The sequence below is a fragment of the Nerophis lumbriciformis genome, linkage group LG01 (genome assembly GCF_033978685.3).
Source record: "Nerophis lumbriciformis linkage group LG01, RoL_Nlum_v2.1, whole genome shotgun sequence".
Taxonomy (NCBI): domain Eukaryota; kingdom Metazoa; phylum Chordata; class Actinopteri; order Syngnathiformes; family Syngnathidae; genus Nerophis; species Nerophis lumbriciformis.
The window spans coordinates 49,676,701-49,695,760 of NC_084548.2; the positions used below are offsets into that span (position 1 = coordinate 49,676,701).

Sequence of the window (19,060 nt, forward strand, 5' to 3'; positions counted from 1 at the left end):
TTCCCTCCGCCTTCGGGTGGGGGAACGGGTCCTGACTGTGGTTTGCGCTTATGCGCCAAACCGCAGCTCAGAGTACCCACCCTTTTTGGATTCACTCGAGGGAGTACTTGGGAGTGCTCCCCCGGGTGATTCCCTCGTTCTACTGGGGGACTTCAATGCTCATGTTGGCAGCGACAGTGAAACCTGGAGAGGCGTGATTGGGAAGAATGGCTGCACGGATCTGAACCTGAGCGGTGTTTTGTTATTGGACTTTTGTGCCCGTCACAGATTGTCCATAACGAACACCATGTTCAAGCATAAGGGTGTTCATATGTGCACTTGGCACCAGGACACCGTAGGCCGCAGTTCCATGATCGACTTTGTAGTTAGGGATTTGCGGCCTCATGTTTTGGACACTCGGGTGAAGAGAGGGGCGGAGCTTTCTACCAATCACCACCTGGTGGTGAGTTGGCTGCGATGGTGGGGGAGGATGCCGGACAGACCTGGCAGGCCCAAACGCATTGTGAGGGTTTGCTGGTAACGTCTGGCAGAGTCTACTGTCAGAGAGAGTTTCAATTCCCACCTCCGGAAGAACTTTGAACATGTCACGAGGGAGGTACTGGACATTGAGTCCGAATGGACCATGTTCCGCACCTCTATTGTCGAGGCGGCTGAGTGGAGCTGTGGCCGCAAGGTAGTTGGTGCCTGTCGTGGCGGTAATCCTAGAACCCGTTGGTGGACACCGGCAGTGAGGGATGCGGTCAAGCTGAAGAAGGAGTCCTATCGGGTTCTTTTGGCTCATAGGACTCCTGAGGCAGCGAACAGGTACCGACAGGCCAAGCGGTGTGCGGCTTCAGCGGTTGCAGAGGCAAAAACTCGGACATGGGAGGAGTTCGGGGAAGCCATGGAAAGCGACTTCCGGACGGCTTCGAAGCAATTCTGGACCACCATCCGCCGCCTCAGGAAGGGGAAGCAGTGCACTATCAACACCGTGTATAGCGAGGATGGTGTTCTGCTGACCTCGACTGCGGATGTTGTGGATCGGTGGAGAGAATACTTCGAAGACCTCCTCAATCCCACCAACACGTCTTCCTATGAGGAAGCAGTGCCTGGGGAGTCTGTGGTGGGCTCTCCTATTTCTGGGGCTGAGGTTGCTGAGGTAGTTAAAAAGCTCCTCGGTGGCAAGGCCCCAGGGGTAGATGAGAACCGCCCGGAGTTCCTTAAGGCTCTGGATGCTGTAGGGCTGTCTTGGTTGACAAGACTCTGCAGCATCGCGTGGACATCGGGGGCGGTACCTCTGGATTGGCAGACCGGGGTGGTGGTTCCTCTCTTTAAGAAGGGGAACCGGAGGGTGTGTTCCAACTATCGTGGGATCACACTCCTCAGCCTTCCCGGTAAGGTCTATTTGGGTGTACTGGAGAGGAGGCTACGCCGCATAGTCGAACCTCGGATTCAGGAGGAACAGTGTGGTTTTCGTCCTGGTCGTAGAACTGTGGACCAGCTCTATACTCTCGGCAGGGTCCTTGAGGGTGAATGGGAGTTTGCCCAACCAGTCTACATGTGTTTTGTGGACTTGGGGAAGGCATTCGACCGTGTCCCTCGGGAAGTCCTGTGGGGAGTGCTCAGGGAGTATGGGGTATCGGACTGTCTGATTGTGGCAGTCCGCTCCCTGTATGCTCAGTGCCAGAGCTTGGTCCGCATTGCCGGCAGTAAGTCGGACACGTTTCCAGTGAGGGTTGGACTCCGCCAAGGCTGCCCTTTGTCACCGATTCTGTTCATAACTTTTATGGACAGAATTTTTAGGTGCAGTCAAGGCGTTGAGGGGATCTGGTTTGGTGGCTGCAGGATTAGGTCTCTGCTTTTTGCAGATGATGTGGTCCTGATGGCTTCATCTGGCCAGGATCTTCAGCTCTCGCTGGATCGGTTCGCAGCCGAGTGTGAAGCGACTGGGATGAGAATCAGCACCTCCAAGTCCGAGTCCATGGTTCTCGCCCGGAAAAGGGTGGAGTGCCATCTCCGGGTTGGGGAGGAGATCTTGCCCCAAGTGGAGGAGTTCAAGTACCTCGGAGTCTTGTTCACGAGTGAGGGAAGAGTGGATCGTGAGATTGACAGGCGGATCGGTGCGGCGTCTTCAGTAATGTGGACGCTGTATCGATCCGTTGTGGTGAAGAAGGAGCTGAGCCGGAAGGCAAAGCTCTCAATTTACCGGTCGATCTACGTTCCCATCCTCACCTATGGTCATGAGTTTTGGGTTATGACCGAAAGGACAAGATCACGGGTACAAGCGGCCGAAATGAGTTTCCTCCGCCGGGTGGCGGGGCTCTCCCTTAGAGATAGGGTGAGAAGCTCTGCCATCCGGGGGGAGCTCAAAGTAAAGCCGCTGCTCCTCCACATCGAGAGGAGCCAGATGAGGTGGTTCGGGCATCTGGTCAGGATGCCACCCGAGCGCCTCCCTAGGGAGGTGTTTAGGGCACGTCTGGCCTGGGAACGCCTCGGGGTCCCAAAGGAAGAGCTGGACGAAGTGGCTGGGGAGAGGGATGTCTGGGCTTCCCTGCTTAGGCTGCTGCCCCCGCGACCCGACCTCGGATAAGCGGAAGAAGATGGATGGATGGATGGACAAATAAGGCAACAAGAGAAGTATCCACACTTCTCTTTTGTGAAGTAAATCTGTACACAAAATATGGGCATCTACAACAACAATATACAGATGTGGGCGCTGGCAGGCCGGATCCGTAGTATGGGGACTCCTGACCTCCAGGAACAATACTGTAAAACTCAATATTCCTTATTTAATGTAGAAAAAAAACCCATTAACATTCTGCTTCACTTTTTATTTGCTATTATTTACTACGTGGAAAACAAGTATTAGGATGAACATTGCATGTCCACTTTTATTTGCTCGTTGCTTCATTACAGAAAAAAATAAACAGAAAATCTCAATGTAAAATACACGACTGGCATTCTACACGCTACTTTTTAATCAACATTGAAAACACTTCTTTATAAATGATACATACTGGATATGCTTTGGTGTACATTTTGCATACATTTCCCTCCACAGTCCCCTTTTATGAGTCTATCTGCAAGATGTGTGATTGTGGAGCCTTTCTCAGATTCAAATGAAACCACACCCCACCACCTGTGCGAAGTTGGCCCCCCTTGGCATTGCAAATATTAAAATTACACATTCGTTTCTTTGTTTGGGCTATGTTTGTGGCGTAAACATTTTCGTTTGCGCCATGAAAGTTTAGGTTTTTCTAAAATACATTTGAGGACTAGTGATGTCATCCAGCACCCCCATCTTGTACAAATGTGTCCAAGCTCCTTTCAAACTTGTCCCAAACGTTTTTAAAAAGTGATTTGAACTTTTATGGTTTTAATGTTAACATTTTATTATTTATTCGCAGCCCCCACACTGTCCAAATCACCCCAAACGTTTGTGCTCAGTTTGTGCTGTCAAAATTGTTACTTGAACTACCATGATTTTAATGTTATTTATGCTTGATTAGATCCCGGGCTCTGAGTCTTTCTGTGTGGAGTTTGCATGTTCTCCCCGTGACTGTGTGGGTTCTCTCCGGGTACTCCGGCTTCATCCCACCTCCAAAGACATGCACCTGGGGATAGGTTGATTGGCATCACTAAATTGGCCCTAGTGTGTGAATGTGAGTGTGACTGTTGTCTGTCTATCTGTGTTGGCCCTGTGATGAGGTGGCGACTTGTCCAGGGTGTACCCCGCCTTCCTCTCAAATGCAGCTGAGATAGGCTCCAACACCCCCGTGACCCCGTAAGGGACAAAGCAGTAGAAAATTGATGGATGGATAGTTCGACGCAGCCCCCTCCCCCACTCCTAGCCATCTAACAATTGTACTCGCAAAAAAAACATGTTAGCTTTTCATTCTATTAACATTTTTATTAAATTCCGGGGCAAATACATCACAACCTCCTTCATGACCTCTCCTACCCGGTCATGTCTTGTTTTGTGTTGGTTATAGTTTTTGTTATATTTAAGGTCTATGTTAGTTCCGGCGCTCCTTCATTTGTTTACCTTAAGCGCTGATTAATTTCACCTGTCTTTGATTAGCGATCAAGATGCATACTTGCTTCTGATCTCTAATCAGCGTTCTTTAATCTGCTCAATGGCCTTGTGGTTAGAGTGTCGGTAGGTCGTGAGTTCTAACCCCGGCCGAGTCATACCAAAGACTATAAAAATGGGACCCATTACCTCCCTCAGCATCAAGGGTTGGAATTGGGGGTTAAATTACCAAAATGTCCCCGAGCGCGGCCCCCGCTGCTGCTCACTGCCCCCCTCACCTCCCAGGGGGTGGAACAAGGGGATGGGTCAAATGCAGAGAGTAATTTCACCACACCGAGTGTGTGTGACTATCAGTGGTACTTTAATTTTTAACTTTAACTATATAGCGGTGTCCCTTAGCAGGTCCATTGTTCGCCGTTGGCCAGGGCCGGCCCGTGGCATAGGCCGTATAGGCAAATGCTAAGGGCGCCGTCCATCAGGGGGCGCCACGCCAGTGCCACAAATGTTGGAGGAAAAGAAAAAAAAAAGAAAAAAAAAAGTTGGCACTATTATTTCTAAATGCAAAAAATAATAAATGCAAAGTAAAACCTATTTAATAGAAATATTATTTGTTACAACATGTAACAAATAAAACGGTGCGCCCCTCCCTTCCCGTAACGTCACCACATCAAAAAATCAACACAAGATGTCAAAACGGCCAAAACTGTCAGGTGCTCAGGGAAGAAAAAAGAGAAAAGAAGAGGAGGAGAAACGAGAAAGGACAGAGGTAGCAGGTAGGTAACGTTAGCCTACATGAAATTATTTGTCTGTTACAGAATGTGATAGAAACCTGGCTTTTAGCATTAAGCTAATGTTACATGATTCGGCAATTGCTAATCAATAAATAGCTAGTTCTGTTTTAACGTCGGGTTAATATTGTGGAGGGGGCTAAATTGTTTTGGAAAATAATAATGTAACGTTAGGTAATTACAGTACTCCCACCCAGAGGTGGGTAGAGTAGCCAGAAATTGTACTCAAGTAAGAGTACTGTTACTTTAGAGATTTATTACTCAAGTAAAAGTAAGGAGTAGTCACCCAAATATTTACTTGAGTAAAAGTAAAAAGTATGTTGTAAAAAAACTACTCAAGTACTGAGTAACTGATGAGTAACATACACACACACATATATATATATATATATATATATATATATATATATATATATATATATACATACATTGATATATACAGTATATAATTTATATTTTTTTTTTTTGCCGTTTTTGTTTACATGTTAATAGTGTTTTAATGAATATACATGCATGTTTAACACATATAGATTCCTTTCTTTCATGAAGACAAGAATATAAGTTGGTGTATTACCTGATTCTGATGACTTGCATCGATTGGGATCAGACAGTAGTGATGACAAACGTCCACGTTTTCAAATGGAGGAGAAAAAAAGTTCCTCCTTTCTGTCTAATACCACATGAAAGTGGTTGGTTTTTGGCATCTTATATGTCCAGCTTCCATTTTCGTTTTTATACACTTTACAAGAAATACATTGACGGCAAACTCCGTAGCTTGCTAGCTTGTTTGCGCAGGCTTTCGGAGACTCTTATTTTGAAAGCGCAGGCGCGATGGAGCGGCACTTTTATTGTGAAGACAGGAACTGTGCAGTCAGTCTTTAGGCTTTTGACGGTGTGTACGGTTGAAATAAAAAATGGTCTATTTTCCTTCACACTTTTGATTGATTGATTGGAACTTGTATTAGTAGATTGCACAGTACAGTACATATTCCGTACAATTGACCACTAAATGGTAACACCCCAATAAGTTTTTCAACTTGTTTAAGTCAGGTCATGTGACCCCTGGCTCTGTTTGATTGGTCCAACGTCACCAGTGACTGCATCTGATTGGTGGAACGGAGTGAATGTCACCAGTGACTGTATTTGTTGAAACGCAGGCACTATGAAGGTCTGTCTGACAGACCAAAACAAACAAAGCGTGCATTAACAGATCGATAAAAATTAGTAGCGAGTAGCGAGCTGAATGTAGATAAAAGTAGCGGAGTAAAAGTAGCGTTTCTTCTCTATAAATATACTCAAGTAAAAGTAAAAGTATGTTGCATTAAAACTACTCTTAGAAGTACAATTTATCCCAAAAGTTACTCAAGTAGATGTAACGGAGTAAATGTAGCGCGTTACTACCCACCTCTGCTCCCACCTTACATTCATCAGGGACATTTGTATTAGATCTTTTAAGCAGGTGTTTTTATTTACATTGTTATTGCCTTCTGGTTAGCTAATGTTTGCCCTGTACGTAATAGTCACTTTTCCACCCCTTTATATATTAGGTATAGTTGTAAGTAAAAAAAAAAAAGGTCAAAGACAAAGCTATTCGGTTTCTTGTGAGTATATACACTTCACTGCCGATGTGGGGGGGCGCCACCTAAAATCTTGCCTAGGGCGCCAGATTGGTTAGGGCCGGGGCTGCCGTTGGCGACTGCTGGGCGTTCGTGTTACCATGAATTGTACGGAATATGTACTGTACTGTGCAATCTACTAAAAAGAGTTTCAATCAATCAATCAAAAGCTTTAGGCTAACGCTTTGTTTTGTTATTAGCCGCTAGCGACAGTTACGTTTTGCTCAGTAATTTCTACTGTTTAGTTATTTTGTTAGCTTTAGATTAGATTGGATTAGTCTATTTCAATGTATTTATTTCAATGTATTTATTTATTTATTTATTTATTGTAGCTTTATGCTACAACCTTTGTTCTTTTTTTCTTTCTGTTCGCTACATGCGACTGTTTGTTATTTGCTAGCCTTGTGCTATTGTACTTTTCTTCTATCATTCTGTTATGCTGTGCTAAGCTTTGCCATGGGTTTCCCGTGCGCTTTTGAGGAGCTTGACCTTTTTTGTATTTTGCCTTAATTTTGGAATAAAAAGACTCTTATCTGCACGCTGCTTCTGCCGCTTTCTGTGACCACGTCCACCAATGCGATCTGAAAGCAACGACCTATATCGCAAAAAAAGGCAGGCGAGAGCAAGAAAAATGGCGAGTCAGGAGCAAGAACTGAGTTACGGAAGATCAAAAATAGGCCCAAACATTGTAATGTGGCAACATTTTGACCGAGTTAAGATTCAAGATTCAAGATTCAAGATTCAAGAGCACAGTAAGTAACATAACATTATTGCACATTCTGATAGACAGTCAACAGTATAAATATGGAGGTGACATTTGGTCACAGCAGCAGTTAAAGTGTCTTTAGTGAAAAGTGTCTACAGTGATGGTTCACAGTTCGGGGGTGGTCATGGTAGCTGTCTTTAAAGATAAAAGTAAAACGGGGGGGGGGGGGGGGGGCTAGCATTCACAAGTTAGCATTCACAAGCCTAATGGCCTGTGGGTAGAAACTGTTTGTCAGTCTCGTAGTCCTGGATTTCAGGCTCCTGTATCGTCTGCCTGATGGTAGGAGGCTGAAGAGACTGTGCTGGGGGTGTGTACTGTCCTTTATGATGTTGTGTGCTCTCCTGGTGGCCCTGGTAGAGTAGGGGAAGGCTGCTCCTGATATGTACTGAGCAGTTTTAATCACTCGCTGGAGTGCCTTCCTGTCCTTAGCAGAGCAGTTTTCATACCAGACCGTGATTGAGCTGGTAAGGACACTCTCAACCGTACGTCTATAGAAGTTGCTGAGAATTTTGGGTGGCATGCCAAATTTTCTCAGCCTTCTTAGGAAGTACAGTCGCTGCTGGGCTTTCTTTATTGTTTGTTTGGTGTTGTGATCCCAGGTGAGGTCCTTGCTGATGTGGGTCCCGAGGAATTTAAAGGTTTTCACCTTGTCCACCTTTGTCCCCCCCTATGTACAGAGGTGTGTACTGTGCACTCCTTCTCTGTGGGTCAATAATCATCTCCTTGGTCTTGTCTGTGTTCAAGGAGAGATTATTATCCTGACACCAGGCCACCAGTTCCGCTACCTCCCTTCTGTACGCTGCCTCAGCTCCCCCGGTGATCAGTCCGACGACCGTAGTATCATCTGCAAACTTGATGATACTGGTGTTGTTCTGGGAGGCCACACAGTCGTGAAAAACATAAAGGAACATTTACATTTTATTAGGTGATGCGTCGATAATAACATTGGGCCCCATTGAGCAATAAGTTTCTAACTTTTCCTCTTATCTTTCTTCCTAAGTGATTTCCATTCAAATTCATGACGTGTTCTTAAACGCCCAAATTGTTCCCACCTGCTGTTAAGTTGCTGAATACCAAATGGTTAGCGAGTGTGTGTCTATCATAATTTGTATAAAAACACGCCCTTATTTCCCCAATATGCATATGTAAACGCCCTTAATTCCGTAATTTGCATAGTTAAACACCCTTAATTCCCCATATATAAGGGCACGATTCCGGCGGAAAAGCCGAACATCAGACACACGGAGAAAACAAACAGATTACAGAAGAGAAATTCGTATTATCCCGCGGGTGAAATACATAATAAAAAAGTTAAGTTAAAGAAAGGCGGGACAGCTCTCGGTAGCTTAAAGTGTTCAAATAAATATTCGTCACTTCGTACATGGTCGTGAAATATGCGCTGCCTCCCCAGGATACGATCTGCGGCATCTTGCCATCTTGAAGTGTGTGTGTGTGTGTGTGTGTGCGTGTGTGTGTGTGTGTGCGTGTGCGTGTGTGTGCGTGTGTGTGTGCGTGTGTGTGTGTGTGCGCGTCTCCACGCACACTGTATCTTGAAATGTCTATATATTGCTCATTTTGCTATATGTCTATCTCTATCTATCTATCTATCTATCTATCTATCTATCTATCTATCTATCTATCTATCTATCTATCTATCTATCTATCTATCTATCTATGACATTAATGTAACATTAGACAATAGAAGTAAGGGAACTTGTCACACTTAAGAACAAATAGGCCACCCTAAGTGTGCTCCGGAGCACTCGTAGATTTTGTTCTTACCTACAAACAAATCCCAGCTAAGAAAACAAATCAATCAATCAATCAATGTTTATTTATATAGCCCTAAATCACAAGTGTCTCAAAGGGCTGCACAAGCCACAACAACATCCTGGGTACAGAGCCCACATAATCTCCTTAGATACTTCATAAGTGGGCCTATGAACAAAGTTTGTTCTTAAGAACGGTTGCTGAATGGGGCCCATGGACTCTGTTTTTTTTTAACACCAAATCCATTCTGTGTATTCAGGCTGTAAAGCGGTTTATGAAGCTGGAGTGCAAATGTCACGGCGTGAGCGGGTCATGCACGCTGCGGACATGCTGGATGGCCATGTCGGACTTCAGAAAGACCGGCGACTACCTGAGGAGGAAATACAACGGGGCCATCGAGGTCACAATGAACCAAGACGGCACAGGCTTCACCGTGGCCAATAAAGCCTTCCGGAAAGCCACAAAGAACGACCTAGTCTATTTTGAGAACTCTCCAGATTATTGTCTGCAGGACAAGTCAGCAGGTGAGCCCTGTTTGTGTATGTTTTTGTGTTTGTGTGTGTGTGTGTGTGTGTGGATGTCAATCATGGCGGTCAGATAACACAGTTGGCCCCCAGTGTGATGTGGAAGCTAATATCCTTCTAGCCTGGGGGACATGGTCAGTCTGTGACAAGCTGACCTTTGTCAGTCATTTCTAACACAAACACACACCCTTGGGTTGGAGTACATGTCGCTCAGCCATCACCTAGAGAACCCAATCAGTTATGGTTGCCTCTGATTGGCCAATTGATGGATGAAATGCTCTTACGCTTTTTAGGGATCGACGCCCCTGTCCATTTTTGATCTGGCATCTATCTCCATTCCTCTGCCCATAGGCGCCGATCTACATTTCTGCCAGTGGGTGCTCGGTGTGTGTGTGTATTAGTTTTGTTCCGATACCAATATTTTGGTACCGGTACTAAAAGTATCTCGGTACTTTTCGGTACTTTTCTAAATCAAGGGGACCCAAAAAAATTTCATTATTGGTTTTATTTTAACAAAACAATCTTACGGTACATTAAACATATGTTTATTATTGCAATTTTGTCCTTAAATAAAATAGTGAACATACTAGACAACCTGTCTTTTATTAGTAAGTAAACAAACAAAGGCTCCTAATTTAGCTGCTGACATATGCAGTAACATATTGTGTCGTTTATCATTCTATTATTTTGTCAACATTATTAAGGACAAGTGGTAGAAAATTAATTACTAATCTACTTGTTCATTTACTGTTAATATCTGGTTATTTTATGTTTCAACATGTTCTATCTACACTTCTGTTAAAATGTAATAATCACTTATTCTTCTGTTGTTTGATACTTTACATTAGTTTTGGATGATACCACAAATTTGGGTATCAATCCGATACCAAGTAGTTGCAGGATCATACATTGGTCATATTCAAAGTCCTCATGTGTCCAGGGACATATTTATTGAGTTTATAAACATAATATAAATTAAATTAAAAATAACGAAAGAAGATTTTGTGATGCTAAAAAATATCGACGTACCGTATTTTTCGGACTATAAGTCGCAGTTTTTTTCATAGTTTGGCCGGGGGTGCGACTTATACTCAGGAGTGACTTATGTGTGAAATTATTAACACATTACCGTAAAATATCAAATAATATTATTTAGCTCATTCACGTAAGAGAAGATTTCATCGGATTTAGCAATTAGGAGTGACAGATTGTTTGGTAAACGTATAGCATGTTCTATATGTTATAGTTATTTGAATGACTCTTACCATAATATGTTACGTTAACATACCAGGCACGTTCTCAGTTGGTTATTTATGCCTCATATAACGTTCACTTATTCAGCCTGTTGTTCATTATTCTTTATTTATTTTAAATTGTCTATTCCTGGTGTTGGGTTTTATCAAATACATTTCCCCAAAAAATGCGACTTATACTCCAGTGCGACTTATATATGTTTTTTTCCTTCTTTATTATGCATTTTCGGCCGGTGCGACTTATACTCCGAAAAATACGGTAATCATAGTAGTATGGACTAGATACGCTATTGTACGTGGTATCATTACAGTGGATGTTAGGTGTAGTTCCACCAATAGCGTTTGTTTATTTTGTAGCGTCCCGGAAGAGTTGGTGCTGCAGGGAATTCTGGGAATTTGTTCTGCAGTGTTATGTTGTGTTGCGGTGCAAATATTCCAACAATAAACAACGTTGTTGTTTATTGTGGTTTTACTATATGACACATGTTTATGACAGTGTTGGCATTGTTCATACTGCCACCCTTAGTGTGACATGTATGGCTGTTGACTAAGTATGCTCTTCATTCGCTTGTGTGCATTGTGTTCAAAGTCAAGATAATTGTGACATTAGTTTATTATTGGGCACAATGAAATTTTGGTTAGGCATTGTTAAATATGGACTATTTGATTCGTGACTTAGGCCCTGCGATGAGGTGGCGACTTGTCCAGGGTGTACCCTGCCTTCCGCCCGATTGTAGCTGAGATAGGCTCCAGCGCCCCCCATGACCCCGAAGGGAATAAGCGGTAGAAAAATGGATGGATGGATGGATGGATTCGTGACTTATTTATTGTGTAAACCGGACCAAGCCCGCCACAAAATTAACTACAACAAGATTGATTATTAATTGATTGAAAGTTGCCATCAATCCCACGTGGGTGCTCGGCATTGTCCGTGGGTACTCGAGCCCCGAAGCACCCACGGCCTCTGCCCCCCCTTTCTCACCTTCCCAGTAGAATTCATCGCCTCGGGACACAGCAGCTAATTAACAAAAAAAAGAAAAAAAAAAAAGAAAAAAAAACACTTCTTTTTGTTGTTCAGTCTCTCTCGCTCTCGGTCTGTCTGAACTAAGCGTAGCTGGAGGGCAGAGTGGGCCTCAGAGTGTGAGAGCCTGTCTGTCTATCACGCTCCACTGTCCATTTAACTGTCACACACACAGTGTGTGTTCAAAGGGAGCAGTGGCTTGGGAAAGGCAGTGTAACTATAGGCTACTCTACCAACATCACATAGTTGTGTTCGAGTCCCTGTTGTTCTACGGGGAGCTTGTTGTGATAGGTAGCAGTTCAAACACGGAGCTCCTCCGTCAAATAGCGGCAGTAATCTCTACGAGAAATGACATTCGCACACCTCGCACACACGTACAATATGCCTGTCAATTAGGTAATAGACTGGTCTAGACAAGTTATATGCATGCTATTTTAGCGCATATATTTAGCAAGACATTACATCAAGAAGGTTACTTGATTTGTCAGGACGAGGATGCAGTTTGCGTTGAAATCCTTAAAAAGACACCATTTACAAGCCAAAAATGTTTTTTTGTAAGGCTGCCTCTATAAATTTGAGTCCGTTTGTTCAACTAATCGAGTAAATCGGATAAAACACACTTCTTATCCTCAATGCTAATTTTGAGAAAAACATTTGAAATAAACATTATTTTCTGCTTGCCATAATCTTTTTTTTCCTAATAAATGCATCATAAATCATCAACATTGAAATTGCACTTATTGCACATTGTGGCATTAATAAAAAGTATGGCTGTCAAAGAATAATTTTTTTAAACCTGTGATTAATCATTAACCACAGGTCATTATTTGCTTGCATAAATAATATTTGCTGAAGAAAATACCCCAATATTTAGGTACAAATACAATTTAGTAGTCAGAATGTCATACTCGAACGTTTTTAAATGTTTTACTTAATTGCAAGTCATTGATTTGCTCAAAACTATGGTACAAATTAGGTGCACATTTTGAAAGTCTTTGCAGTTTGCAATAATCTTGCAAACACGATACAATCACAAATCGATAATGTAATAAACAAACAACTTAACATAGTGCACCATTTACTCTTCTTTAGTTTAAACAGTTGTTGACACAAACAAGTTTACCTTTTTCAGATGACAATGCTGACCTCTTTTTTGGGGTACAATGCGACCCCGGCTTGTTTTTTACTTACAGATGTCCAACCTTCTCCAGGAAGCAAAATAAATTCACATTTAGTCTGTAGTTGCAAGTTGATGCTCTTGTTTGTGTGGTACAGTTGGTTTTTCAATCAATCAATCAATGTTTACTTGTATAGCTCTAAATCACGAGTGTCTCAAAGGGCTGCACAAGCCATTACGACATCCTCGGCTCAGATCCCACATCAGGGCAAGAAAAAACTCAACCCAATGGGATGACAATGAGAGACCTTGGAGGGGACCGCAGATGTGGGGACCCCTCATCCCCCTGGGCGACCGGTGCAATGAACGTCGAGTGGATCTAGCATAATATTGTGAGAGTCCAGTCCATAGTGGATCTAACATAATATTGTGAGAGTCCAGTCCATAGTGGATCTAACATAATATTGTGAGAGTCCAGTCAATAGTGGATCTAACATAATAGTGTGAGAGTCCAGTCCATAGTGGGGCCAGCAGGAGATCATCTTGAGTGGAGCCAGGTCAACAGCGCAGAGACGTCCCCAACTGATGCACAGATGAGTGGTCCACCCTGGGTCCCGACTTTGGACAGCTAGTGCCTCATCTGTGGTCACCGAATCTGTGCCCCCCCCTCTCCACGAAGGAGAGGGGGGCAGAGCAGAAAAGAAACGGCAGATCAACTGGTCTAAAAGGGGGGGTCTATTTAAAGGCTAGAGCAGGGGTCGGGAACCTTTTTGGCTGAGAGAGCCATGAAAGCCAAATATTTTAAAATGTATTTCCATGAGAGCCATATAATGTTTTTTAACACCGAAAACAACTAATTGTGTGCATTTTTAAGTAAGACCAACATTTTTAGAATATAATAAGTCTCTTATTCTTTTTAATAACATTGTTATTCTGAAGCTAACCAATAATAAATAAAATACTTCTTACCATTAATTCGACTTCTTGAACAGGTGCGATAGAAAATGGATGGATGGATTAAAATGTATGAGAATGGTTATAATTTGAATGTTATTTTTAACACGGAATTATTAATTACTTATCGTGTTAAGCAATGTCAGCTAAGATTTATCTGAGAGCCAGATGCAGTCATCAAAAGAGCCACATCTGGCTAGAGTATACAAATTAGTTTTAAGATGGGACTTAAATGCTTCTACCGTTTATCCTTGTTGTAATTGTGTCTCTCCAAAGTATTGTACGACAAATCAGCTGTGGTGATATGAACAACATCTTCTTGCAGGACTTGGTCTACACAGATGTTAGATGTTCTGCATGCGGTGGCTATCAGTTTAACAAAGGCATATGTTTAACTTAACTGTGCTACTTTTGGTTCACAACATTGAATCAGTAAATTTTGCCAGCGTATCATTCTTCTCTGCTTGTTGTTGATGTAGCTAGCATTCATGCTAGCGTGTAGCTATCAGCGCGAGTAGAACAGCAGCACCAGCTGACCGGCAGCACCCGTCACTGCTAGCTGAGGACGTTGACTGCTGCTTGCTTTCACCTCAGAGTCGCCAAAACACAAAAATAGGCTCCAACATCCCCGGGAAAAGTCACTAGATATGTCGCTAGTAGCTTTTATCAAAAAAATCACCAAAAGGATTGACAACACTGTCGGCGCCATCCTCGAGTACGTGTTTCACTTTAAGATGGTATTTTAAACTTAGTAAGAACGTTTGTCGAAGCAATACCAACAAGTTGCCTTAGTTTTATCCAAAGTTCTGTTTTTAAGCGAAATGGGCTGCCCATCGTCGCAATCACAGACCGTGTAACAAATGCACGCGTTTTCCAAGTTAAGCCAGATTTATCTTCATTCATATTTGATAATGCAATAATTTTTCTAACAGTCACACCCGTTAACGCGTTAACGCTGACAGCCCTAATAAAAATGTATATTTTTCAAACTTTACGCTGTCCGCTGCCACACAGATCACGGCACACACACACCATAGCCATTGCAGCGACCACACAGAATCTAAGGTCCACCTACTGTATTTATAGTTCCTGGCACTCCCTGCGTTACGGATTTTATACATTTTTATTAGTTACACTCATCAAATGAGTAATCAAAGCAACAGAATATAAATCAAAGCTTTTTTCGTATCAAATTATCGTTTCAATCGATAATTAATCTGACATCTGAGATTAGTAGGCATGTCGCTTAGCAGGCTACTACAGTTTTCACGTAGTCATGTGTATATATATGTATATATATATATATATATATATATATATATATATATATATATATATATATATACATATACATATACATATACATATACATATACATATACACATGACTAGATACGTGAATATATATATATATATATATATATATATATATATATATATATATATATATATACATATACATATACATATACATATACATATACATATACACATGACTAGATACGTGAATATATATATATATATATATATATATATATATATATATATATATACAGTATATATATATATATATATATATATATATATATATATATATATATATATATACACACATATATATATATATATATATATATATATATATATATATATATATATATATATATACATACTGTATATATACACATGACTAGATATGTGAATAAATATATGTGTGTACACACACACACACACACACACACACACACACACACACACACACACACACACACACACACACACACACACACACACACACACACACACACACAAGACATAAGATTTGGCACTACTATAAGCCAAACTTCAAAGAGAGAGAAAAACAAAAACAAAAAAAAACTACAGAAACCACAAAATCAGGTTTTTCTCGGTGGCTTAATAGGACGGCCATAGAAGCTAACTGCCACAGTGTCAATGTCGCCTTTGGGGGCCTGCCTTGACGGCAGCAAGCCTGGGCAATCCAGACCGTATTTTAAAAGAGAGAACAGAGTCCACAACAGCTGCAAGAGGCCGGCCCCCACGAGGTGGGAGTGTAGGCAACATCAAGTCGCCCAGGTCCAGATAGGCAGGCTTTATCCGATCCACAGTAACCCGCTCGTGCCGACCGCCCAAGTCTATAACAAACTTCTTGAGCCCTGCCCTCACCACCTGAAAAGGGCCGTCGTAAGGAGCAATGAACATCATGACGGAGGAACACAAACTTTGCCGCCAGGAGGTCCTTGGGCATACGGAAATGGGGCAAACAGTGATGCATTGGGACAGGCACTTCCGGCCAACTAGTAGTTCTATTCAGTGATATTTACCATGAATTGATTAACGTGCACCCCGACTTAAACAAGTTGAAAAACTTATTCGGGTGTTACCATTTAGTGGTCAATTGTACGGAATATGTACACTAATACAAGTTTCAATCAATCAATCAAGCTTTATTGTCTCCGAGCAGAAATTTGTCTTGGACATCAAGACACAGCGTTTTACATACATACATACATACATACATACATACATACATACATACATACAGTTCATCCGACAATACAGTGAACAGTGCGCAGGTATATCAGTTAGTTATGAGATCACACATTACACTCCCCTTGTATTGCACTATCCCAACATTGCACTCATGATTGCATCCGGTTATTACAGTAGTTTGTATGTTGCTTTTCTGTACCATTTACCATTTGCCATCAACACAATTTCACTATAAGGTATGCGGTGTGGGTCTATAAGCTCTCTTAGAACAACAAAAAGCAAATAGGAAAGTTACTGAAAGAAAGCTGGGTGCATCCAAGATGGTATGTTTGTTTAATAGGACATTTTAGTTCATACACTCCATGGAAAAAAGTAACTCTTCTGAATTTCACAGGTTCCTTAGGCACTGCAGGGCGGGTCTGCAACAAGACATCACGCAGCACAGATGGCTGCGAGGTCATGTGCTGTGGGCGGGGCTATGACACCACCAGACTCAAACAAGTCACCAAGTGCGAGTGCAAATTCAAATGGTGCTGCGCCGTGGAGTGCAAGGACTGCCAGGAAGATGTGGACATACACACGTGCAAGGCCCCCAAACGAGCTGAATGGTTGGACAAGACCTGAGGAGTACCAGCCCTCCTGTGATGGAACCCCACCCCTTCCCCCTTTGCAGGCCATCCTGCTAAAAAATGGCATTCTGGGAAAGTGTGTCTGAAAGTGCTGCCATCCCCAGCCCCCATCTCGGTTCATCCTTGCATGGCTTATGTGACTGTTTGTGTTAAAAGCGCTTCATTTCAGTGCCCATCAGTATAAGTAAATACTCTGTTTAAGAACTGCTGGGACAAGAGGATGGACAGTGAAAAAGTTGAAACTTGGGGCTCGAAGTTCAGTCCTTTTTCTGGGTTTAAAAAATGGTTTGCTGCTTTCATACTGCTTTAAAGATTTTAACTGAGCCTTCAAACCAGTATTTTAACATCATACAAAAAATTCATTTACATATACTCACATATGTTCCTTTGTTTTTGCGGAAGGGACAGACAAATGTTGCTTTTAGACTTTGTGCGCTTTGACAAGAGGACGTTGAGGCTGAAAATGTCAAAGAGAAATCCTTAAAGGGGATGAAGGAAAACATGACATGGACATTAGTTGAATAAACGGACAGACACGTCATTGGAACTTTGAATGCAACTGCAAAAAGAAACTTAAAGCTTTTGAAAGGATTTATTTAAACGTGATTATTTGTTGGTTAATTCCATTTTTCTTTGTATGTGATGCACTACTTTGACTGACACGAGGAAATAGTGCTCTCCCAGCAGGCACAAGACATTGATATAACGTTGATTATACATACATTTCCTTTTAAAACGGACTTTGAAACATCGTTGCAAAATAGTTGTATTTGTAAATTGAGACAACGTTGGATCCACGTTGTTGGTTGGGAAATGACCACATTTCAATGGTCAAATCAACGTCACAACCTGACATTGAATAAACATTGCCAAAAAGTATGTTGTTTCAACAATGTTTTTTGTGTTGTAGAATATTGGTTGGGAAATGACCAACATTCTATGGTCAAATCAACGTCAAAACCCAACGTTGATTAAATGTCGTGTTAAAGCATGTTGTTTCAACGTTAGGTTTGAGTTGCTCAACGTCAGGACCTAATTCAACAAGTTCTTAACGTTGTTTTAATGTCTTGTGCCTGCTGGATTTGTTATGTCATTGAGGAAACGAAGAAGAGACTCAGATCAATCGGTCACACAAAAACCACCAACCCCAAACAGATGTTACCAATTTGTTCTTGAGCTTGCTTGTATAACATTGTGTACTATATTGCCTTATCCAAAAAGATTTTTATATGAAATATATGGTTAGAATGACACTGGAATCTTGTTTCATTTGGACAAACAGTCTAAGAAAGAGACTTGGCAGACCAGAACTAATCAGGGGACATGCTGGCCTAGCGTTTTTTAAAGGGTGAGGCCACAAAAGACATCAGGGAGGGACAACAATAAAGACTAACTTCAGTTTCAATATGTTAAATGCAGTTTTAATCCCTACCATGATAGAATACAGCCTGGGTTGAAACCAAGACTTTTAAACAGTAATGTTTGTAGACATCTACAGTATTGGAAAGAAAGCACATGATAAACTCTCAGGGTGCAAAGGCTGACTTTTTTGTCCTTTCAGTCATTTTTTGCTGTATTTTGTCACATCTGGGTTGCATGTTTATACACTGGTTGTTTCCCCAAGATGCAGATGGACGTCAGGAAGCAGATTGCAGACAGAAAGAATGATTTATTCCAATAAATCAAACCCAAAATACAAAAAGGTGCCGATGGCACAGGAAGCTCAAGTTCAGAACGAGCCAAAACAAGAACAAGAAGCAAAAAAACCAACGTGGTTGAAAAACATAACTGCCAGCCAGAGTGTGGCGAAATACAGGAATAAATAGCTCTCTGGTTAGTGACCAGGAGCAGGTGAGCGCCCCGACCACTAATCAGAGGCAGGTGACGTTAATCAGCACCCATGGCAACAAAGAAAACCAACCCGGGTGCAGACACAGAACTAAATCAACAACCAAGGAAATACCAAACCCAACAAAACATGATCTGGGCAATGGATCATGACAATTTTGGTCATAACTTTTGTTGTGTTCCTCCATTACACAGGATTTCCTGAGAGGTTTTATTCATGTAAAATTGTAACATTTCAATGTCCAACTAGC

At 42.0% G+C, this 19,060-nt stretch overlaps 1 protein-coding gene across 1 annotated transcript in view; it reads left to right on the forward strand.

Moving 5' to 3' along the window:
* Nucleotides 1-18,231, forward strand: part of LOC133622669 (protein Wnt-2b-A) — a 49,506-nt gene extending 31,275 nt beyond the window's left edge. The window contains exons 4-5 of the mRNA XM_061985516.2: nucleotides 9,212-9,476; nucleotides 16,727-18,231. Coding sequence (XP_061841500.1) covers nucleotides 9,212-9,476; nucleotides 16,727-16,956 — 495 coding nt within the window. The 3' untranslated portion in view covers nucleotides 16,957-18,231. The remainder of the gene's footprint in view (nucleotides 1-9,211; nucleotides 9,477-16,726) is intronic.
* Nucleotides 18,232-19,060: the final 829 nt, after the last annotated feature.